The sequence below is a fragment of the Leptodactylus fuscus genome, chromosome 11 (genome assembly GCF_031893055.1).
Source record: "Leptodactylus fuscus isolate aLepFus1 chromosome 11, aLepFus1.hap2, whole genome shotgun sequence".
In the NCBI taxonomy this organism is placed as follows: Eukaryota; Metazoa; Chordata; class Amphibia; order Anura; family Leptodactylidae; genus Leptodactylus; species Leptodactylus fuscus.
The window spans coordinates 41,484,760-41,508,713 of NC_134275.1; the positions used below are offsets into that span (position 1 = coordinate 41,484,760).

General features: G+C 47.1%; 2 protein-coding genes across 2 annotated transcripts; one reads left to right on the forward strand and one right to left on the reverse strand.

Annotated features, from left to right (window-relative positions):
• Positions 1 to 90: 90 nt before the first annotated feature.
• On the forward strand, positions 91 to 4,983 carry ENDOG (endonuclease G). The gene is made up of 4 exons (XM_075259968.1): positions 91 to 164; positions 1,627 to 2,162; positions 4,418 to 4,527; positions 4,609 to 4,983. Exons 2-4 carry the CDS (start codon positions 1,683 to 1,685, stop codon positions 4,889 to 4,891), a joined length of 873 nt encoding a protein of 290 aa, XP_075116069.1. The 5' UTR covers positions 91 to 164; positions 1,627 to 1,682; the 3' UTR covers positions 4,892 to 4,983.
• SPOUT1 (SPOUT domain containing methyltransferase 1) lies at positions 4,957 to 11,784 on the reverse strand. The gene is made up of 12 exons (XM_075259966.1): positions 11,739 to 11,784; positions 10,483 to 10,525; positions 10,265 to 10,396; positions 9,404 to 9,563; positions 9,229 to 9,318; positions 8,778 to 8,827; positions 8,561 to 8,691; positions 7,975 to 8,044; positions 7,214 to 7,312; positions 7,032 to 7,134; positions 6,656 to 6,803; positions 4,957 to 5,144 (listed from the first exon to the last, which is right to left on the reverse strand). Exons 1-12 carry the CDS (start codon positions 11,766 to 11,768, stop codon positions 5,070 to 5,072), a joined length of 1,131 nt encoding a protein of 376 aa, XP_075116067.1. The 5' UTR covers positions 11,769 to 11,784; the 3' UTR covers positions 4,957 to 5,069.
• Positions 11,785 to 23,954: the final 12,170 nt, after the last annotated feature.

The following is a 23,954-nucleotide window of genomic DNA, read 5'->3' on the forward strand; positions in this document are numbered from 1 at the left end:
ACAGCTATGGCCACTGGGTGGCATCATCGCGCACAAAACTCTAAGCCTGTACTACACAACATGGCCACAAGATGTCAGTGTGGCGCACATCATGCCGGCGGCCTCTTCCTGTGACCTGTGAGGGGTCAGTGTGTCTCCTCCACGTGACTCTTCAGTGTCTGCAGGTAAGTAATGGCTTTTGTATATTGCACATTGCAACGAGTCCTCCAGCTCTGCATCCGTCTGTGTCCTCATACACCTCAATACTACTGATACACTGTAACAATGACTGCTGTTCATAATGCAAGGGCATTGTGGGACTTGTAGTGCTACAAGTGCTGAGGGTACAGGGTGTCTTGTTAGAATGATCAGAACTGTTATATCCTGACTGCATTAGTGCACTTTATGGAGAGCAGGGGGCTCGGGACCCTCATTCTAATGAGCACTGGGGTCCACCAACCACCACTCTTGATAGGCTTTATTTTGCTTGGGGTGCCCCCTATCTGATACTCTCTATCTGGCTAACCATATCATGAGGTTTCTTACACGAATGAATGCTTGCAAAGGGGGATGGTACTGCTCCTTTAAATTTCACAGTGCCCCTAGTTTTGGGGTCCTCTGTGTCTCCCCTCCACAGGCTGTACTTCTGTGAATCAGAAGTCTGCCGCACTCTATTCATTGTCCACCCCCATGTATGGTCGGCAGAACAGAGTCACAGTACTGGGCAGGCAGGGACCAAGAGGTCCAGAGCTGGTCAAAGGTCAGGGTGCCATGGTGGCCATATTGAGGACCTTTCTCTGACTTAAGGGGGCGCGGGCCACACTGCACTGCATAGAAATACAGAGCGTTCCCATGCTGTATTTATCTGCAACCTTGCTCAATAAAGTGCTGTGCCCCCTCCTACCCTTTATATCAGGAAGGGTCCTCAGCACTACCACATGACACATTTAAAGGGGTTGTGGAACGGTAGCCACAGCACTTAATCAAATGTTCCAGCCTCTTGAAACAGCTGATAATCAGGGGTTCTGGGAGTAAGACCCCTGGTGGTCTTCAAGTGATGACCTATCCTAAGGAAAAAAGTTCTTACCTGTAAGCGTGACCTGTAAAGGGGTTTCCAGGACTACAATATTGACTGCAGTGCCATACATTGTATAGTGGCTGTGCTTGGTATTGCAGCTCAGCCCCATTCACTTGAATAAGGCCATGTGACTGATGGATGTCACAGCCTGAGAAGACAGAGTGGAGTTCACTATCATAGTCTTGAACAACTTATTAAAAGGAAACTGCTCTTTATTCAAAGGATTGGTGGTAACTTGTTGATGGGTGAGGGTCTGAGCACTGGGACCCGCACGATCACAAGAACTGGGGTGGTTTTCTGGTCATAAAGGTACGCCTACCCCTCTATTCATTTTGATGGTGTGCTATCTATGTTGGCAGTTCCCATAAAAATGACTGGAGTATGGGTGTGTATTTCCGACCTGCAAATCCATTCAAACAGGGGTACAAAACACCCCAATTCTTGTGAGCAGCCAGATTCCCACCAATCACCAGGTTACTGGACTAACCCTTTAAGGCAGAGCCTTGCATAAGACTCTATAGGTTGCGCTTATGGACATTCAGAGGGTCACTGTTAACTTTCTCCAACAGGAAGACCCCAGGATGGACCTCTGACGTTTCATTGCTGAAGGTGCGTTACAGATAAGATGAGACTGGGCCGCACAGTTCTGCTCTCCGGGGCTTCCCTCGCATTTGGAGTTGCACTTGGTGCTGGACTGACAAGCTGGAAACACCAAAATGAGTCTGGTCCTAAAATCCTCTATCCCCCTATAGTCCAGGCCGCCTCTGATGTGTCTCTGCCACCTCCTTCTGGGATCACCCGCTTTGGTTTACCAGGACTGAGTCAGCTCAAGACCCGCCAGTCTCATGTATTGAGCTATGACCCCAGACTCCGAGGCCCAGCCTGGGTTTTGGAGCAGCTTAATAGTGAACGAATAAAGGGCAGCGCCAACCGTGAGGGATCTGAATTCCGAGAAGATGAGTCTGTGCACCCATATCACCGGGCGACCAACTCTGACTACCGCGGCAGCGGCTTCGACCGCGGGCATCTGGCTGCTGCGGCCAATCATAAATGGAGCCAGAAGGCAATGGATGAGACCTTCATACTGAGCAATATTTACCCACAGGTTAGTTTTTTGTAACCATTGTGTTATACCTCTAGCTGTGAGGGCATGCTGGGAGTTGTGGTCTGCAACAGCTTGAGTTACAGATTGGAGATCATGGGAGTGGGGTAAGGCCTCATTCAGATGGCTATAATGAAGCTACAGGTAATGCAGGGCAGGCGCCGTCTACTCATCTAGCACTATAGTGATCTACATCCAGGTCTTGGGGCTGCAACACAGACACGAAAATGAAGCTGAATTACCTCAGTCTGAACGAAGCCTGGGTGGCTTATAAGTTTTTCATGGGGACAACTTCAGACCCCAGCACCATAGATAGGGAGGCACAAGGTGGGTGGGGGGATTGCAGTCAAATCAATGGGGATGAGTTCCAATGCCAGACACAAGATAAGGGGAAAATTTCATACCCCTGTATGACTGGTAAAGATTTTTTTTTTTTTTTTACCAAAAATGTGAGCAGAAGACAGGACATATATATTATGTTTGGCAAAAATATATCTGGTCCTCACATTGTCTACCTATATAAAAGTGTGAATAGGGCCTTAAAGAAACACTGTATATTTTGAGAAAACTGCAACATATGAATACAGCCTGATAAAATATTGTATCCAAAGCTATTGCAGTACCATATTGGAGGCGGTGCTGTATATTGGTGTGTGCCCATAAGTAGTCCGCAGATGTCCTGCCACAAGTGTGTATGTAACGTGACCGCACGATTATACAATATCATTCTGCTTTCATTAGTGGCACATGTGGATATCACTCTATGAACATGCACCCTAAGGGTCCATTCACACGAAGTTTTGAAAAAACGCGTCAGAATCCATGTGGAAAAAAAAAAAGCCTCCCATTGACTTCAACAGGAGACTTTTTTTTCCACATTAAGGGTGCATTCACACTACGGATACGCTGACTGATTCTGAACGTTAAAACACGTTCAGAATCAGCGTGTATAAAGCAGATCCCATTCATTACAATGGGGAGCCGGCATACGAGTGCTCCCCATTGAAATGAATGGGATCTGCTTTTTTCTCTACGAGCTTTCCCGTTGAAGTGAATGGGAAGCGCCTGCGTGTACGGCTCGCTCGGCTCATTCTGAGCCGTACACGAGAGCGCTTCACATTCACTGCTATGGGAGCGCTCGTAGAGAAAAAAAAAAGCAGCCCATTCATTTCAATGGGGAGTGCTTGTATGCCGCTCCCATTGAAACGAATGGGATCTGCTTTATACGCCGCTGATTCTGAACGTATTTTAAAGTATTTTCAGTCAGCGTATCCGTAGTGTGAATGCAAACGGGTTCTGACATCAAAAAACTCTGTGTGCACTGACCCTAAGGCTGAGTCCCCACATTGTGGAAACGCAGCTTTTTTGTTGCAGATTTTGAGCCACAGCCAGGTGTGGATTGAGCAGGAGGGAGATGTATAAGCTTCCTATATATTTCCCATTTCTTTTATTGCCATTCTTGGCTTTGGCTCAAAAAAATGCAGAAAAATTGCCTCTATGCGTAATATCACAGTGTTTTTGAGGAGGGCCCACTTCCCCCCCCCCCTCCTGGTGTATTCTGACATTGGAACACCAGTCTTGATAACGCTTGCGCTGGTGTAGGGGTGTACCTCCTATATGACAGGGCACAACCTCTGCCAGGTCATGCACTTGCTCTGAAATGTATGATAATGTCAAAGCTGGCCTAGAATTCAGGCATCATATCTGCCAGTAAACTGATGTAAATAATCACAAATATGGCAGCTACAAAAAAAAAAACCCACACGCCATATTTTTGCATAAACTGGCATACAAGGCATGATAAATCTGCCCAATGTGGAGAATTTACCATGATGGCTGCAGCTGAATTCTGGCCCAAAATACACAGGCAACATCATGTCTAGGCCATTTTTTTCTGACTAGCTGTACTAGGATGCAGGGCTTAAAGGGGCATTCCAGGGGTTGTTAAAAACTGATTCTATTTGGGTTGAACCTCAACTCTAGGTCAAGTGATCCAAACCAACACCACCCAGGTGGATTCATCTCTTCTGTACACATTGGTATTACCTGCGCTACGGGTGCTGACTTCACTATTATAATCTGCTGGCCCCTAAAATACAAGTAATACAAGTAACCATGGAAGTGACTGGTTCTGATCACATGGCCCAGAGCCCAACTCTTTGAACAAACTGTCCCTGGGTAACCCCTCTAAACCTTGCCCCATAATGCTGGTAGTTGTGCGCCAAGTATATCTAACTTGTTCCACTTTCCTCTTACAGAATCCAAATCTTAACCAGCATGCCTGGAATAACTTGGAGAAATACTGCCGTGGGTTAACCAAGAGTAACAAAAATGTGTATGTGTGCACCGGGCCCCTGTTCTTACCAAAGTAAGTCATGTGATGTGAACCAGGAATCATGGAAGATCCCATATGCACATTCATCTCATTGTATTCTTATACCATTTGCAGAATGGAAGCTGATGGGAAGATGTACGTAAAATATCAAGTCATCGGTGCAAACCACGTTGCTGTCCCTACGCACTTTTTCAAGGTGGTGGTCCTGGAGAAGTACAATGGAGAGATAGAGCTGCGGCCCTATGTGATGCCTAACTGCCCTGTAGATGACAGGATCCCCTTGGATCGCTTCTTGGTCCCGATAGAGACAATTGAGAGAGCCGCAGGCCTACTTTTTGTTCCCAATATTCTTAAGGGCACAAACACCTTGAAGGCTATCACTGCAGGAGGGAAGTGACAGCCACGAAGCAGCACTAGGACATCTATGGACAGCTACAATTACAGCACAAGATTGTAATAAAATATTTAATGGATGACTTGGTTTGGTTGTGTGTTTATACAGTCCACTGCTGTCAGAAATTCATGTCCACACGTAAATGGAGGTGGTGATTGATATTGGTGGTCAGAGTCAATGTTCAGCCTTCTTTCAGCTTCTTCAATGCATTTTCTATTCTGGGTTTTAATGCGGCAAGTGAGATCAATATGGCTTCCTAGACAGGGAGGGAAAAGAACATGTTAGCTGATACATGTAAAACATAGATATAGTCAGTAGTGAAAGTGTTAACTGTTGAGTTCTGACATTTAAGGGTTCCTGTACCTTTATACATTATTGTTCCTGTAAGGTGTGATAAGTGGGAGGCTCCACTGTTGGAACCTCCACTCATCAGGATGAATAGGCCTTGCAGCATGCTGACACCTCCATATGTTTCACCACACACAGCACCACTCTGTATGCAAACAGAGTGGTGATAGTGATGGCTAACCCAGCGTCGGAGAGGAAAGGCTGCAGGTAAGTTTATTTTCTAGCCCCCTCCTTGCTGTCGGTATTTAAAATAGGTTGTCTGGGACAGCAGAATACACTCACTTGCAAGCTAGGATATTGATCACTGCAGACTCTTCACTACTTACCAAGCACAGCACTGTACGTTCTGTTGTAGCTGTGCTTGGTATTGCAGCTCATCCACATTCATTTGCTGCATGTGACCACTGGACCTGCCTGAAGAGGAAGTGAAGCTCAATATCATTGGCCTGGACAACCCATTTAATTTTCTGATCACATTGAATTTTCCTTCCACTGTGAGCTCACCACTGTCCCCTGCAGTAAATCTGTATTACTAGCGGAGGTGGAAAGGAAGAGCCATGTTAGGGCCCCTTCACACGGCGTAAGCGTTCAGCTCATTCTGAGCCGTACACGCGAGCACTTCTAAACACTTCCCATTCACTTCAATGGGAGCACTCGTAAAGCCGGAATGAGCCGAACTCCTACGCCGTGTGAAGGGGCCCTAACACACAAGGCCATTTACACTACTGATGATAGAGATGATAAAGATAACACACAATCGGGCAGATTTACTGAGCAAAATGCTACAGAACTTTGAAATAATATCCACTGAAAAAAGGCCTAGATGTTCTGCACACTTTCAGCTTTACCGTTATGTGCCACGCTGCAAGAGATATTGGTGCTCTTACCGATATCTCTTCACTGTCAGAACAGCGTTCCTGACAGTCTAGCTGGGCTATGAACACCCCTCCTGACAATACGGTCCATAGTGCTGTACTGTCAGGGGGGCGTTATTTACCACCCAGGAATGGCGCTCCCCCTCCATAGACTAGGACTGGGGAGACGCTCCTCACCGATCAGCATCATCACTGGGCGGTAAGGAACGCCCACCCTGACAGTACAGTGCTACGGACAGTACTGTTAGGAGGGGCGTTCCTCGCATCCCAGCTAGACTGTCAGGAACGCCCTTCCTGACGGTGAAGAGATATTGGTAAGGGCACATATCTCTTGCACCAGGGCACATAACAGGAACGCCGACACTGTCGGCTTTCTAACAGTATATAAAACCGCAAGTGCCCAAGGACATGAAAAGTCCTTTTTAAACTAGACAGTGTAAGGGTGAGCCAGATCTGCCACTGTGATAAATCTGGCACACATTCAGACTGTTGGATTAGTAAATGTGCTTCAGTGCATGCAGAGGTGTGTTTAGGGAGTGCTCACCTCTGTCCTGATAGTGCGGCTGCCCTGGTCTGGACACGTGTTCAGGTAATGGTTAAATAAGATGCCAGGTTCTTCTATGTCCAGGTTCTGGTCACTGTCCACACTGGCCTCCAGTCCTCGAAGTCCTCCAAACACAACCACAGCATGTCTGACAACATAACAAAAAGAGAATGTTCTATGTTGTAGCCTGGGGAAGTACATGCAATACCATGTCTACATATCAGAAGAGAAAGGACACAGAGAATCACAGTCAGAATCCCTGTGTCACGTAGTACTACCCTGTCACTAGGAATAACAGCATTTGCCTGAAGGGTTCCGTTAAGAGTATTATGTAACCCCCCCCCCCGCCACGCCCAACAAGGACTTGACAGCTTACTGGAAATGCGACAGGGTCACATCCTCCACACTGCTCCCACGTTCAGAGGTCCCAATAGTAAGGTCATAGCCGTCCTTAAAGGGGCATTCTGTGAAAACCGCACCTAAGATAAAGAGATCAGAGTAAATGCTGCAGCAAAACATATACAGAACATAAGATCATGAAGGGGTGCGGATACTCACTGAGGCAAGACGCCAGCCTCACTCGGTACCCCCAGTATATGCCATCTTCTGTCCTCGGATGCTGTGGCGACACCACAATCCCTTTTCTAACTTTTTGGTCTAGAAATAGATGATATAGAATGAATACAAAAACAATAGGTATAACTAAATACTCTGATGAATCAATTCTATCAACAGGACAAGCGTCTGATTGCTGGTGGCGTGACTACAGGGAGCTCCCCACCATAAAGAAGGGGTTGTCTTGTGAATGAGTGGTATGGTGAATGTGTGACCTCTGCTCCATTCACTTTTATAAGACTGACAGAGCTGTACTCTTTTCTCCATTGGTCATGGAGTGAACAAAATAGTGGTCATGCCCATGCAGTCAATTCACACTAGGGGCTTGGTTTTTGTGATTGCTGAAGGGGTCATACACTTATCCTGTGGATAGGTGATAAGTATTATTCATGAGAAACGCCGTCATCAGGGTAAGATGACCCTTCCGGATAGTAAAGGGGTTGGCCCAGGATGAGAAAATTAAGCCTTTCTTCCCCCAAAATAGTGCCACTCCGATTCATAGTCTATGACAGGTATTGCAGCTTTTCTCCACTCATGTAAGCAGTCTGCCAACTACAAGACGCTAGCTACTTCCGCTCTCATTACCAACATTTCTTGTTTTTCAACCTCACAGACTATACACCTTAAGATGAGGTACAAGTCTCTGACCGGTCTGATAAACATTGAAACATACCATACACGTCTTCTACGCAGTGATAATTTACCTGACTTCTCCGGTTGTATCTGAACAGTGACTCTGACTCCGGCCTGTAGCTGCTTGTCGATCTGCACCTCCTACCAAGACATGAAAAATGGTGAGGCCACTGTCTAAAATTCACAACTAACAGGATAGGTCATCAATTACAGATCCTGCCCCCACAGATGTTAGAAGCCACAGCAGCACTACTTCTGGCCATATGACATTAGTCACGTGGCCTGTTTGCTGCTCAGTCAAATTCAAGTGAATAGAATTGAGTTGCAATACCGAGCACAGCTGTTGTAATACGTGCGGGGCTGGAATTGGTTATGAGGGAAGAGCCTGCAATACTCTTCTGAGCACTGCAGTCTCTTCAAATAACTGAAGCAGATCCTTGATGATCTTCAACTAATGACCTACACTTGTGACAGGTTATCAAGTGAGAAGCACAGATATCCAGCAGATTGTGGAATATTGTGGGTTGTAAAGTGACCACATTTACTATCATTAGACACATATAACAGTGAGACATTGCAATCGTATGTAGTCCTAGCCCAGAATAATATCCAACATAACAAATAACATGGCGCCCTCTAGTAGGTTGCTCTGGGTACCTTCCGCATTCCACAGTTCACGAATGAGCCTTTGCCAGCTTTAGTGGGTCGATCCAATACAACTCCCTCCCGGTATGTAGACTCTTCATCAATTCTCACATGATGAGGACTGTCCAGAGGGTTCAGGAGCCCTAGAAAGGGTAACATACGGAATGATGACATCACTGCAAGTGCAACAAGACTGACCTTACCTTCATCCACATAATAGAATAGTTACCTGCAAACTGCAGATCTGGATGCTTGGGGAAGAAGGATTTTCTTAAATACCTACAGAAGAAAAGACAAATGTATAGATTACCAAATAGACAGGCCCAACTGAGGTCATCAGATGTACCAATGGTGGCAGGACAGCAGAATATTACAGTGCCCAAGTACTAATCTGGAGGGGATGAATACTTGTGTAAGGAGCACTTATCATTGGCCTCCTTGCAAAAAACTATATCCTGACAATCCCTTTAAGATATGTCATCAATGTGTGATCAGTGAGGATCCACACTCATTGATGGGCTGGCTGACGAGGCTGCAGAATTCAGATGAGCACTGCTCACATCAATCGGACTGATCTGCTGCTGTATTATGTGATCAATAAATTTGATGTCATTGGCAAGAAACCGTGGTATGTGTACATCCCCCCAAAAAAACAAAAACCCAGACAGGTCAATACTCACTGTGGACATTCCAGGTACTGCAGTATACGTGCCAGCTGCACACACGCCTGGCCTTTTTTGCCAACTCCCTCAAACTCCCCTTCCACGCTTCTGTAAGACAAGACATATCAACTGAGACCAGGCTTCAATAATCACTGACTGACTTTATACCATCCTTCAGATATGCTACACATACTTGGATCCTTCGCCAGTCTCGTCAAATATTACTATCTCGTCCACACAAAAAATGGCACACGCCCGAGCTATCTGGCCAGCCAGGTACGTACGCAGCTCTGGGGACTGGGCGTTATCCATAATGGAACCAGGCAATGCCACACTCACTGTATATGGACGACCTAAGGAGGAAACAGAGAAGGAGGCCATGATCAGACCACTGTAATAGAGGATCTAACAGGAAAAGCCTAAACACACAGTGCCATTAAAACATATAAAGCTCCCATATGCATTGTGCTGTATTATAGCTGGTCACTACAAGTCCCAACAATCCCCTTTTGTCCAACGTTATGGCCATGCAGAGTGTATTGATACAGGAATAACTGACTAAATATCATCCTTTTTGCTGGCCCTAGGCTATTATAGCATTATACCATCACTTTATGATCATGAGGGGACTGTCTGAGACCCCCTTTTAATCCTAAGAATGCAGGGGCCTCACTGCTGTCCTCCTTTAATGCTTTTCCATGCACAGTGGTATACTGGACACTAGCTGTGCAGGCAACTACAGCAGACTCTATAGAGATCTCTATGTCCACTACATCAGTAGATAAACATCCTTGTCCACAGCTGTATGGATAGGGCCTGTATGACAAAACAGCATACAGTGAGTGCACCAACTAACATTCTGGGCCCAAACCAGAGAAATCAGTCACATCCATGACATCAATGATCTCTAACCAGTGACACTACAAAGCCCAGCATGCCTTGACAGCTACAGGAGTCTGTATATCCCTGTTATATGGGACATAGGAGAGCTGCACTGCCTCTTAAGGCTGGTTGGCATCAGATCATCCAGTAGTATATGACCATAGGACTGTACCGTGGGATTCTCTCTTCGCTTCCCTCTCCTTCTCCTTCTCCAGTCTCTCAGCCTCTTCCTGTTTCTTCAGTTGCTCCTTCTCTAGCGTTTTCAGTAATTTTGCCTCTTTCCATTGCTTTTTCAGTTCATTTCCTGTAATACACAAAAGTTATCAGAAAGTTAAGCCTTGTGTCTAGTACAAGTGGCCTCTGAGGTGATGCACGAGGGGCAGATCTTACTCTGTGCCTTATGTTTCCTCCAGTTTACTTTCTTTTCAGGTTCCTGCAACACACAAAATAGAAAATAATTACTATTCCAAGATAGAGCAAAGGTGAAATCTTTTATTTCAGGTTATTCGAGCAACCGAGGGAGGCGGCAGTAGATGCAGGTATGTGACAAATCAAAGACCGTCATCCCTTGCACTAGAGATAGCACAATGTATCTGTGTAGTCTGGAGTTTTCCTCTGCTTGCTGTCAATGAAAAGAACCATTCTAAGGCCCAGTTCACAGCAGTCTCCATTGTGGTCCAAACTTAGACTCCGCCTCCTCACAGACGAGCCTCCGGCAGAACCAGCGTTGATTGGCCGAATGCTGTACACTGGCCAATCAACGCTGGTCAATTCATTCCTATGAGAAAAAGTCAGCTCCCTCGTAACTGCAAGCTGCCAGCTCTCCCGACTAGCAATGATGAGCCTGTTGCAGAACCAGCGTTGATTTGCTGCAGGCTCGTCTTTGCTAGTCGGGAGAGCTGGCAGCTTGCGGTTACGAGGGAGCTTACTTTTTATCAGCGCAAATGCAAGCACTGTGCAGTTAAAGCGCACGGACCCCATAGACTATAATGGGGTCTGTGCACTTTAACTTCACAGCGCTCCTCCTAAACACTCTCCTCCTGCTATTCGTGGACTTGGTTTCTCTCCTTTAGTCGAATAGTGGTTTCTCCTGAAACAAGCATTTTTTCCCATAGACTATAATAAGATTCGATCGAGTAGTCGAATATTGAGGCTCTACTCGAAACGAATATCAAATCTTGAATATTTCACTGTTCGCCCTTCTCTAGCTATGACACAGTTGGTAATACCAAGCACAGCCACTGTACGGCGCTGTATTTGGTAGTAGGGAGGAGCTTACAACAATAAATATCACAGTCTCAGACAACTCCTCCAAAAGTCTGGATGCAACAGTGACAAACCCTCAGCTCCCAAAGGCACTAGTTCATACAGAGATTAAATCATGCAGTGTAGTGGAACTACAAGTACAAGCATTCACAGCTAAGAAGCAGCAGCCAGTACTAACAGTCCATGCACGTTGTGGTTAGAGCAGTCTGTAGAACTACAACTCCCAGCACACCCTCCAATAATAATCATGTCCTGTTCCTTATCGTACAGTCTACACTGACTCCAGTCCCCAGTACACACAGTCCGGCTGGAGGACGATAGGATCCGATATTCAGACCTCACGCCCTGGCTACAGCTCTGCCCTGTCCTCTCCTCCTCACCTGCTCCAGCCGAGCTCTCTTCTCCGCCATGTTTGTTCCACGTGTGGTCAGCACTTCCGGTTTGAGAGGACTCTCCTAGCAACCGCGAGGTTTTCTGAGCGGCTACTGCCCTCCAGTGGCCGGCGCCTACACTGCAGCCAGGATCATGTGACCTTCCAAGGCACTGCTGGCCGTGAACAGGGCCGTGACAATGGGATAGGGTGGGGGTGGGGTGGAAACTGCTACAACCCCAAATTACTAAAGAAGCCCTCCACAGATACCCCTACAGCAATGTGTGCTAGCAATGTATACATAAGGGTACACATACATTATGGCTGCCCTACGAGTAACACTTAGCACTACATTTATTCCTATGGGATGCAGTATGGCTGACATAGCAACAGTCAGAAGACATGTAGCATGGAGGGAATTTCAACCCCACTATTGATGTCAATGGACAGTATTTCGGGGAAGGGGCGATACAAGGTCTTATGATGCCCAAGCCAGGGATCCCTTCTCAGTTTTCTTTCTCAATAATTTTACATGATGTTCGGCCCTGAAGTAAATTTGGACACCATTTTTGACGCAGAATTTACTCTTTGCATCCTAAAGGGTCAAATTGGCGGCAAAGTGCGGACTTGCCCTATAACTGGCAATAAATGAGAATATCTGTCATCTTTACACGTTTATTATGTGTCGTAACTTCCCTATCGCTGCCGCTTTACCCTTTCGTTGGTCTCCCTGGTGATACTTCAAGGACCTATAAAAGTGAAATCATTCTCCAATCTCCCCCTCACTTTTATATGAGTGGCCATATTACTTACTTTCTTATCGCAGGCCCTGAAATGGGTCTTTCTATCTTTGATGGTTCATGTTACATGTTATTTTGCAGAGCATGGATTATTGCAGAGTAAATCCCTGAAGAACAGATGTGACAACTCACTAGATATGAGAGGTGACAACTCACAGCAATTCCCCAGTAGCTGATGGAAACCCTGGAGGAAGGGCCACCAGAGACAGTGAGCCCTGGTCTGAAACCCCCCACTGTCCCTTCCTGCCTGCTTGCCGGTCCTATCCTAGGTAATAGGCGACAACTGGACGACAAAACCCTTCCTAAATACGTGACACACAAAACGCAGACAAGACAAACAACAACAAGGGAGGTCAGCTAGCCAGGGGTCAGTAACAGTCCAGCAGTGCAGTGTCAAATTGATATCCAAAAAGAGTAGACTATAGGGAAAGCCAGAGGTCAAGAATCAGAATACAAGAATAAACAGCAAGAGAAAAGCCAGAACACACAAGGCAATAGCAAGCACCAATATGAGCAAAGAATAAATGGGGAGGAAGAACCCGCCCTAGTGTTGATAGGTGGATACAGTGTCGGACAGGGGTGTGTAGGGCCCACCAGTGGAATTGTTTCTAAGGGCCCACCATCAGGACCCCTGCAGACCAGCGTTACCGAGACAGGGCGACTAAAGTTAAAAACATGTCGGGAGCCATGCTGCTCACCCACCACACGATGTGCACCACCGCAGTACCTAAACCCACTGCTACACACTGTATGGAATGTGAGCAGTGTGGCTCCTAGAATGTAAGGGCCTGTTCACACGGGCACAGAAGGGGCGGATTATGGTGCGTAATCCACATCATAATCCGCTCCCTCACAATGGTGGTCTATGTAGACCGCCAGGCTTCTTTTTTCCGTGAGTGGCATGCTGCCATTCACTGAAAAAAGAAGCAGGCTGCCCTTTCTTCAGGTGGATTCCACGGCTCAGTGAGCCGTGGCATCCGCCTGGTGGCAGCAACCTCCGGAGTTGGCCCATTCATTTGAGCCGATTCCAGGGGGGGGGAAACCGCGACAGTTATGGCAGGCGGGTTTTGACCCAAGAGTGATGCGGCTCACCGCGTCACTCTCAGTGCCAAAACCCGCTATACCTCCCCCCGTATGAACTAGCACTTACCATTACCTGTAGCCACGCTGTCCTGGAAGAGCTGATCTGCAGAGGTCCTGGCTGTTGTATCATCACAGATGTAATATTGATGGCCTATCCTAAGGACAGGCCTCAATATTAGAAATATGGATAAATCCTTGAGGGTAAGTTCACACAGGGTTTTTTTGGATTGGAACCTGAGGCGGAGGCCACCTCAGGTTCCAATCCAAAAAAACGGGGAGTAGAGCTACAGCGGATGCCGGGGAGTTAGATGCTGGCACAGGTGAAGCCAGCAACATTTCTATGCTTCTGCCCTGCATGAAGACAGCAGCGGCAGAAGCGATGCTGTTATTCCGCTCCTCCGCCCCCCCCGCCCCGGAATAGCAGCATCGCTTCTGCCGCTGCTGTCTTCATGCAGGGCAGAAGCATAGAGATGTTGCTGGCTTCACCTGTCCCCCAAAGGGTAAACTACCCCCCCCCCCCTCCAGGCTCGCTCCCGTGCACTTAGCCCCTCCTCCCTCCCCCCTGAGAGCAGGCAGACACATCACTTGACTCAGGAGCAGCTAGGTCAGGGCTGTGGCCACAAAAAAATGAATAAAGTGAGATAGTGGCCAAACAAAGCAGTTTTACTGAAGCATTGTATTTAGGAAAAGTCTTACATTCACATTTACAAGCAGTATAGATAGGATCCTTGTGACGGGACAACCCCTTTAAATGAAGTCGGAGCGTCCCTTCAGTGCTCTGCTAGAGCTGAGGCATAAGGACACTCCCCTTCTCTCACTGCCCTCCAATGAGAGGGGTGCAGGAAACCCAGGGGGTGGAGCTTAATCGCTCAGGTCTCTTCCTGCTATAGTGCTAGCTCCTGCTGTCTGCATCCTGCAAAGGTTTCCCGAGGAGGAGAGGAAGCTCTTAGCAAAGTGAAAGTGAAAAACACACAGGTCCCTTCCTTTAGGGTAAAGGCTAAATACTAGACGCCGAAAGGACCTTCTGACGTCACAAGATCACATAACTTGATAGGCGTGTCTTTAATTGCAAGCAGGACCTACCACTGTATCCTGTGTAGTGGAGCAACATGGAGACCTGCAAGGTGCAGGGTGTAGTGAGGGGAAGATACAGTAGGTGGACTGCAGGGAGTAGTGTAGACATGAGTCCCCTTTTGACAACAATAATAAAGCATTATGTCCCGCCCTTCCTACTTCCGGTCGAACAGCGCTTTCCGGTTTAGAGAGTGTTAGTGATGAAGTGATGATTTCTCGTAATGACAAGTGCTTATTTTAAAAGTTTGGATATCGGTGATCAAGCCCGATACAAGGAAAAATTGACAATAGAAGGAAAAGAAGGTCCGGATCCTTACGATAATCGAAACAAGGACAAGTTTGTCAATGATTGTACATTATGGCCGACTGTGCAATGGCCCCATCTATATGATTATTTGGTGAAGTCTCCAGGACCTTATACCGGAGAGAGTTTGAAGGCTTTCAAGTCTTTGGAAGCTTTTAATTATTTCCAAAGTGGCAAAATATATAAGGTTCTAATACATAAACCTGAAAGCTCTATACTATATCGTATTGTTTTAGCTACAGTTGCACCAGGACAACGAAATGGAAACCCATACGAATGTTGGATTGTTTGCCACGAAAATGGTGAAGTTTTTTCAGCCCACTGCCAATGTATAGCTGGGTAAGTAATGGTCCATTTAATAAAATGTTTTATGATAGATAACTGTAGAATGTGCACTCAACAATTATATTTTCTTATTTTACTAACAGAATTGGAGAAGTTTGTAGCCATATAGCTGCAGTTCTCTTCGCTATAGAAGCAGCTGTGACTGATGGAGCCACAAGTACATCTGTGACTTGTAACCCTTGTACGTGGAAGACTACAGGCAAGAAAGTGGTGCAAAGTATGAGAGTAATTGACATTAATTTCTGCAAGCCAACTAGAGGACGTACATATAAAAAGTTCTCTCCTTTACCTGTTCCTGTGGCTCGTGGTTCTCCTAAAAAACTTCTGAGCATGCTAATGGAGGCTAATCCAAATGCTAAAATTCTAAGGCATTTTCCCACCAAGACTTTCGACCCACAAGAAACTGACTCTGCATCTGAAGACGAAATTGATGAAAGCGTACTCCCCATGTCACTGATTAATCTTTATAACCTACAGTTTAAAGATCTTGATGATGAAGGCTTAGAAAATGTGTTAATATCCGTATTTGACAGTTTATGTATTTCACAAAAAGAGGCTGATTACCTAGAGCTTGCATCCCGAAAACAGAATATGAGTGAAGTATGGAGACTAAACAGAAAAGGACGAATATGTGCATCACAATTTCACAGGGCAATGACATTTAAAGAAAGTACAAGTTCCACTAATTTAGTAAGAGATATCATGGGCTATACAGGTGGTTTTCAGAAATCTGATGCAATGGTATGGGGAATTGAAAATGAGGGAAAAGCCAGAGAAAAATTTATTCAGGAAGAACAAGGGAAACACCAAGAGTTTTCATGCCGCAAAGCAGGATTGGTAGTTAACACAAAATGGCCACATTTGGGAGCCAGTCCTGATGGGTTCACAGAATGTATTTGCTGTGGGAAAGGAATTGTTGAGATTAAATGTCCCTTCACTTATAAGATGTCCACAATTGAAGAGGCATTAGAAGATCCAAAATTCTATCTAGAAAAAAATAAAAAGCTAAAACCTAATCACCATTATTACACTCAAGTACAGGGTCAGCTGTTTTTAACAAGAGCAAAATTTTGTTTTTTTGTAGTGTTCATACATGATGAAGTGACATACAGTAAGATTTACCCAGACACAAAATTTTGGGAAGAGGCATTAAAACCGAAATTGGATAGTTTTTATATAAAATATGTACACCCAGAAATCCTAACGCGAAGGCTAGACACAGATTACATTCCAGATGGAGGAGAACGGTTGTACTGTTTGTGCAAATCACCTGCAGCAGGAAAGATGATTGCATGTGATGGTGATAGGTGTGATGTCATTTGGTTCCATTTCAAATGTATGAATTTAAATCGAAAACCTAAAGGAAAGTGGTATTGTCAAAAGTGTAAAACCTCTTCATAGTGATTTCAGGTGTATTCATCATTGCATAGAGCACACAAAAATGACCTGTCACGTGACCAGTTGTCTGCTGAATAGAGGTTGAGAGGTTAGACCACAATGGATGCCAAACAAAAAAACAATACTCGTGTCTGTTTTGTCAATTAAGGTAATTCATTACCTCTTTATATTTATTAATGTTTAACAGTTTTCATGTTCAACAAGTTTTCATGTTCAAATAAAGGTAACAAAAACAGTAAGGGTATGTTCACACATCAGTATGCCATCCGTCTGTTTGAATTCAGTTTGACACTTCAAAACGGACTGATACACATGCTGATTGTATACTGACACCTTTTTCTGCTATTAGCAAACGTTCTCTGTTCCCTAGAGGACAGATAAGGGGATTAAAAGTAGCAATTGGAAACAGAGTAGAGATAAGGAGATATAATAAATGTCCTTATCTCTACTCTGTTTCCAATTGCTACTTTTAATCCCCTTATCTGTCCTCTAGGGAACAGTTTGCTATCAGCAGAAAAAGGTGTCAGTATACAATCAGTATGTGCATCAGTCTGTTTTGAAGTGTCAAACTGAATTCAAACAGACGGATGGCATACTGATGTGTGAACACAACAGAATCATACAACAAACTTGGGTGTATATCCAGCATCAGAAGATTTAACGTAAGAGAAACTGTAGATAAAGTTACTAAAGTTGAAATAAATCAAAACATTTATAACAATAAACAATGATATTTCTGGGTAAACATTTGTTTTTTATTGCTTTCTTTTACATTGACTAACCCTTATGTAATTTTGCAACACCATGTATACCTATTTAAAAAATCTGTCCTTGCATGTTTACTAGAGCTGAACATACGATTATCATTTTATCAATAGTAGACAGCTCTGTGTCAGAAGGGCGTTTTAACAGAGTAATAGGTATGATTCCCTGTAGTATGCTATACTTCTTCAGTTGACCGATTATTCGTTCCACATGTATTCGTACACGAGAAATCTGCCTTGACAGTTCTACATCCTTTCTTGATAGTTGAAATTTACCTCTTGTGAAGGAGGGAATAGCAAGAGAAACACCTCTTGCAGACAGTATGTTCTGAATTTCAAAACCTCTGTCTGCCATGACTAAGTCCCCAAATTCTAGGAGACTCAATATTCCAGATCTTTTGTTGAGCTCCAAATCGCTAACCCTACCACCCCAACAAGATGACACAAACGAAATTCCACCTGTAGGACTAATGGCAATTAGAAATTTAATAGTGTTGTGATTCTTGTAATTTGAGAATGTTTGTGATCTGGCCTTAAAATTAACAGGTCGTTCAATGAAAATTTCAGAACAATCAATTATGCAGCGAAGGTTTTGAAACCTACCCTTTACTAATTGTTTCGACGTCCGCTTCTGAATTACATCACGGGCTGGCCAGACAATTAGACTTTTAAGTTCTACAGCCAAAATATTTAGCCAGCAATGAAAAATAGTGGAAACTTTTTTACATCTAATTCTAAATCTGAAACCTAAATCTTTGTTGGTCAGATTCAGGCGCATTTTCATCAACACTAATAACAGTTGATCAGCATAGCTAAGGGTGGTTGTAACATCTGGTCTCCAATAGAGTAATACATACTGAAGGAGCATCTGAAAAACTTTACAGTTTGGCAATCCTGTGTACAATTTTATTTTTTCATCATCTTTCTCATAGTCAACTATCTGCTCCAAACTTGCAATCTGTTTGCGCATGGCTTCATTCTCAGCTACCAATTTATTAATATCATGTAATGTTAGTTCAGTCTGTGTTCCTACTGTACAATGTACAAGTTTCTCTGTTTGTGTAGAAATGTCTGCACAACTTTCTTCACCTGCCACTTCATTTTCCATTTCATTTGCCATTGTGCTCATATCTGTAAAAGCTGTCTTAGCTTGCAGCGAAGTTGCACGTTGATTGCTCCTGTTGTATCGTCTCAATGCATTTTTGCCTTTGTCTCCACTTGCTTCACAATGAGGAAACACACTGGGTATCCAGTCAGGATGCAGAGGATCTTTGGAAGGGCCCCCTGAAACCAGGAAATAACATTTCTATTCTTAGTTTGCAAATTGTCGATTTGTTTGTTTATAGTTATGCTTACAGTGACCAAAACAGAACACCATATGTGAAAACTTAAACTTACCTGATATGAAATGAAGACTGCATAGTCGAGAGCTGTTGTTAGGTGTCCAACCTTCTCTTTTTACAGCGATTTCCCAGGCTTTTCGTCGATCTGGATTCCATGGAAACTTGTAAAATTTGATGGAGGACATTAAATTCGTTCCACTTCTCATGGAACAACCAAAAGCACAACAACCAGACGGCATAATGCTTGCAAGTCAAGCTTACACGTACGTCTAACATCAGGACCGGAAGTTCTCTTGCCGCCCTTCCATTGCGCATGCGTCAACCGGAAGTTCGCGGGGGGACTCATGTAGAGGGAGAGAGATGTAAGATTTGGGGGAGAGGTGTGGGCGCAGGGTGTAGTTTGGGGGGGGGGAGAATTGGGGTGCATGGTGAACTGTGGGGGAGAGATGTGGGGTGCATGGTGAACTGTGGGGGTGCGTGGTGTACTGTGGGGGAGAAATGTCAGGTACATGGTGAACTGTAGGGGTTGGATGTGGGGTACACGATTGACTGTGGGGGAGAGGTGGGGTGCATGGTGTACTGTGGGGAGAGATGTTGGGTGCATGGTGTACTGTGGGGGAGAAATGTCGGGTGCATGGTGAACTGTGGGGGTTGGATGTGGGGTACACGATTGACTGTGGGGGAGAGGTGGGGTGCATGGTGTACTGAGGGGAGAGATGTGGGGTGCATCGTGAACTGTGGGGTGCATGGTGTACTGTGGGGGTTGGATGTGGGGGTGCATGGTGTACTGTGGGGGTTGGATGTGGGGTACACGATTGACTGTGGGGGAGAGGTGGGGTGCATGGTGTATTGTGGGGAGAGATGTGGGGTGCATGGTGAACTGTGGGGGAGAGATGTGGGGTGCATGGTGTACTGTGGGGGAGAGATGTGGGGTGCATGGTGTACTGTGGGGGAGAGATGTGGGGTGCATGGTGAACTGTGGGGGAGAGATGTGCGGTGCATGGTGTACTGTGGGGGAGAGATGAGGGGTGCATGGTGAACTGTGGGGGAGAGATGTGGGGTGCTTGGTGAACTGTGGGGGAGAGATGTGGGGTGCATGTTGAACTGTGGGGGAGAGATGTGGGGTGCATGTTGAACTGTGGGGGAGTGCTGTGGGGGTGCATGGTGTACTGTGGGGGTTGGATGTGGGGTACACGATTGACTGTGGGGGAGAGGTGGGGTGCATGGTGTACTGTGGGGAGAGATGTGGGGTGCATGGTGTACTGTGGAGGAGAGATGGCGGGTGCATGGTGAACTGTGGGGGAGAGATGTGGGGGTGCATGGTGAACTGTGGGGGTTGGATGTGGGGTACACGATTGAATGTGGGGGAGAGGTGGGGTGCATGGGGTACTGTGGGGGAGAGATGTGGGGTGCATGGTGAACTGTGGGGGAGAGATGTGGGGTGCATGGTGAACTGTGGGGGAGAGATGTGCGGTGCATGGTGTACTGTGGGGGAGAGATGAGGGGTGCATGGTGAACTGTGGGGGAGAGATGTGGGGTGCTTGGTGAACTGTGGGGGAGAGATGTGGGGTGCATGTTGAACTGTGGGGGAGAGATGTGGGGGTGCATGGTGAACTGTGGGGGTTGGATGTGGGGTACACGATTGAATGTGGGGGAGAGGTGGGGTGCATGGGGTACTGTGGGGAGAGATGTGGGGTGCATGGTGTACTGTGGGGGAGAAATGTCGGGTGCATGGTGAACTGTGGGGGTTGGATGTGGGGTACACGATTGACTGTGGGGGAGAGGTGGGGTGCATGGTGTACTGAGGGGAGAGATGTGGGGTGCATCGTGAACTGTGGGGTGCATGGTGTACTGTGGGGGTTGGATGTGGGGGTGCATGGTGTACTGTGGGGGTTGGATGTGGGGTACACGATTGACTGTGGGGGAGAGGTGGGGTGCATGGTGTATTGTGGGGAGAGATGTGGGGTGCATGGTGAACTGTGGGGGAGAGATGTGGGGTGCATGGTGTACTGTGGGGGAGAGATGTGGGGTGCATGGTGTACTGTGGGGGAGAGATGTGGGGTGCATGGTGAACTGTGGGGGAGAGATGTGCGGTGCATGGTGTACTGTGGGGGAGAGATGAGGGGTGCATGGTGAACTGTGGGGGAGAGATGTGGGGTGCATGGTGAACTGTGGGGGAGAGATGTGGGGTGCATGTTGAACTGTGGGGGAGAGATGTGGGGTGCATGTTGAACTGTGGGGGAGTGCTGTGGGGGTGCATGGTGTACTGTGGGGAGAGATGTGGGGTGCATGGTGTACTGTGGGGAGAGATGTGGGGTGCACGGTGTACTGTGGAGGAGAGATGGCGGGTGCATGGTGAACTGTGGGGGAGAGATGTGGGGGTGCATGGTGAACTGTGGGGGTTGGATGTGGGGTACACGATTGAATGTGGGGGAGAGGTGGGGTGCATGGTGAACTGTGGGGAGAGATGTGGGGTGCATGGTGTACTGTGGGGGAGAGATGTCGGGTGCATGGTGAACTGTGGGGGTTGGATGTGGGGTACACGATTGACTGTGGGGGGAGAGGTGGGGTGCATGGTGTACTGTGGGGAGAGATGTGGGTTGCATGGTGAACTGTGGGGGAGAGATGTGGGGTGCATGGTGAACTGTGGGGGAGAGATGTGGGGTGCATGGTGAACTGTGGGGGAGAGATGTGGGGTGCATGGTGAACTGGGGAGAGATGTGGGGTGCATGTTGTACTGTGGGGGAGAGATGTCGGGTGCATGGTGAACTGTGGGGGTTGGATGTGGGGTGCATGGTGTACTGTGGTGGAGAGATGTGGGGTGCATGGTGAACTGTGGGGGAGAGATGTTGGGTGCATGGTGAACTGTGGGGCAGAGGTGTGGGGTGCCTGGTGAACTGTTGGGGAGAGATATGAGGTGCCTGGTGAACTGTGGGGGTTGGATGTGGGGTACACGATTGACTGTGGGGGAGAGGTGGGGTGCATGGTGTACTGTGGGGAGAGATGTGAGGTGCATGGTGAACTGTGGGGGAGAGATGTGGGGTGCATGGTGAACTGTGGGGGAGAGATGTGGGGTGCATGGTGAACTGTGGGGGAGAGATGTGGGGTGCATGGTGTACTGTGGGGGAGAGATGGGTGCATGGTGTACTGTGGGGGAGAGATGTGGGGTGCATGGTGAACTGGGGAGAGATGTGGGGTGCATGGTGTACTGTAGGGGTTGGATGTGGGGTACACGATTGATTGTGGGGGAGAGGTGGGGTGCATGGTGTACTGTGGGAGAGATGTTGGGTGCATGGTGTACTGTGGGGAGAGATGTCGGGTGCATGGTGAACTGTGGGGCTGGATGTGGGGTACATGATTGACTATGGGGGAGAAGTGGGGTGCATGGTGTACTGTGGGGGAGAGGTGGGGTGCATGGTGTACTGTGGGGGAGAGGTGTGGGGTGCATGGTGAACTGTGGGGGAGAGATGTGGGGTGCATGGTGAACTGTGGGGGAGAGATGTTGGGTAGATGGTGAACTGTGGGGGTTGGATGTGGGGTACACGATTGACTGTGGGGGAGAGGTGGGGTGCATGGTGTACTGTGGGGGAGAGGTGAGGTGCATGGTGTACTATGGGGGAGAGATGTGGGGTGCATGGTGAACTGTTGGGGAGAGATGTGGGGTGCCTGGTGAACTGTTGGGGAGAGATTTGGGGTGCCTGGTGAACTGTGGGGGTTGGATGTGGGGCGCATGGTGAACTGGGGGGGGAGTGTGGGGTGCTTGGTGAATTGGGGGGGGGGGAGAATTAGATCTGTGTTCCTTTAGGGGATGCCAAGCTATGGTTGATGCTTGGTGGATTTAGGGTAAGTTCACACGTATTTTTTTGGACAGGATTTTGAGGCCGTATCCGCCTCAAAATACTGACCAAAAAGACAGCTCCAATTGAAATCAATGGCAGCAGTTCAGTTCTTTTTTCCGGGAACCGTTTTTTCTAGCTCCCGTAAAAAAGAACGGACATGCTCATTCTTCAGGTGGAGTCACCTCGCGTCGCGACATTCGCCTGAAGACTCTGCCTCCTCCCGACTAGGCCCATTCATTTGGACCTAATCCGGAGTGGAGTGTCCAACTGGATGCTGGTGCACTGCACCGACATCCAGTTGCGGCAACCCGTATTTTGGACCGGAACCTGAGGCAGCCTTCGCCTCAGGTTCCGGTCCAAAATACCCCATATGAACCCAGCCTAAGGTTTGCATAAGAGGCACAAAGAAACTCCTCCATTGGCGGTGCAGAGGTGATTGACAATGTACTTTAGGTTAAAGCCCCACATAAGGGGCCACAGCCAAAAAGCCCTGCAGGAAAAACCTCTGTGGAAACACATTGTGATCTTCCCACAGCGCCTTTCACATAAAATATGCAGTTTTCCTCTGCGGACTTTCTACTTTAGTTATACTTATGGGGAGTCTACCAGCGTTTCCATGTGCTGCAACGTCCATAAACTCCCCAGGTATTTTTCTGATATTTGTGGATGGGATTCTCTAGACTCCTATCCACTTTGCAGGGCCTGCTGCGGTTTTTGCTGTGGTGTTTCTGCCACGTTGGGCTTCAGCCTTAAAAGACACATGGGGAGCTGTGGGAAACTTGTTTCGGGGGCTCTGAGCTGGGGAGTGCTTAACACTATGGGGGTGCACTAGAGAGATGTAGAATGCTTGTGAGGGGATGCACAGGAAATATATGGATATTGGTGAAATGCTAGCATTGCGGGAGTAGGCTTATAGGAGCTCTCTAGTGACCACAAGGTAACCCCTCCTTGTGGGCATCATGCACAGGGGTGATAAGAGTTTGGGTGTTTTGCACACCAGTCTGAATGGAATGGCTGCTCTCCATCCATTTCAGTGATTTCAGACCACTGGAGAAAGCCAAAGTATAAAACAATGCTTGTTGGGACTAGGCAAGCCCTTTAAGGTTCATGGGGGATAGTAACAGTGTGGGGGGTAAACTGGAGGGACATGGAGCACAGTGCGGTGCTTGTTAATAATGTGGGGATACACCGGAGGGATATGAGGGATAGCGGGATGCTTGTTAGTAATGTGGGGTATACTGGAGGGACATGAGGGGACAGTGCGGTGCTTGTTAGC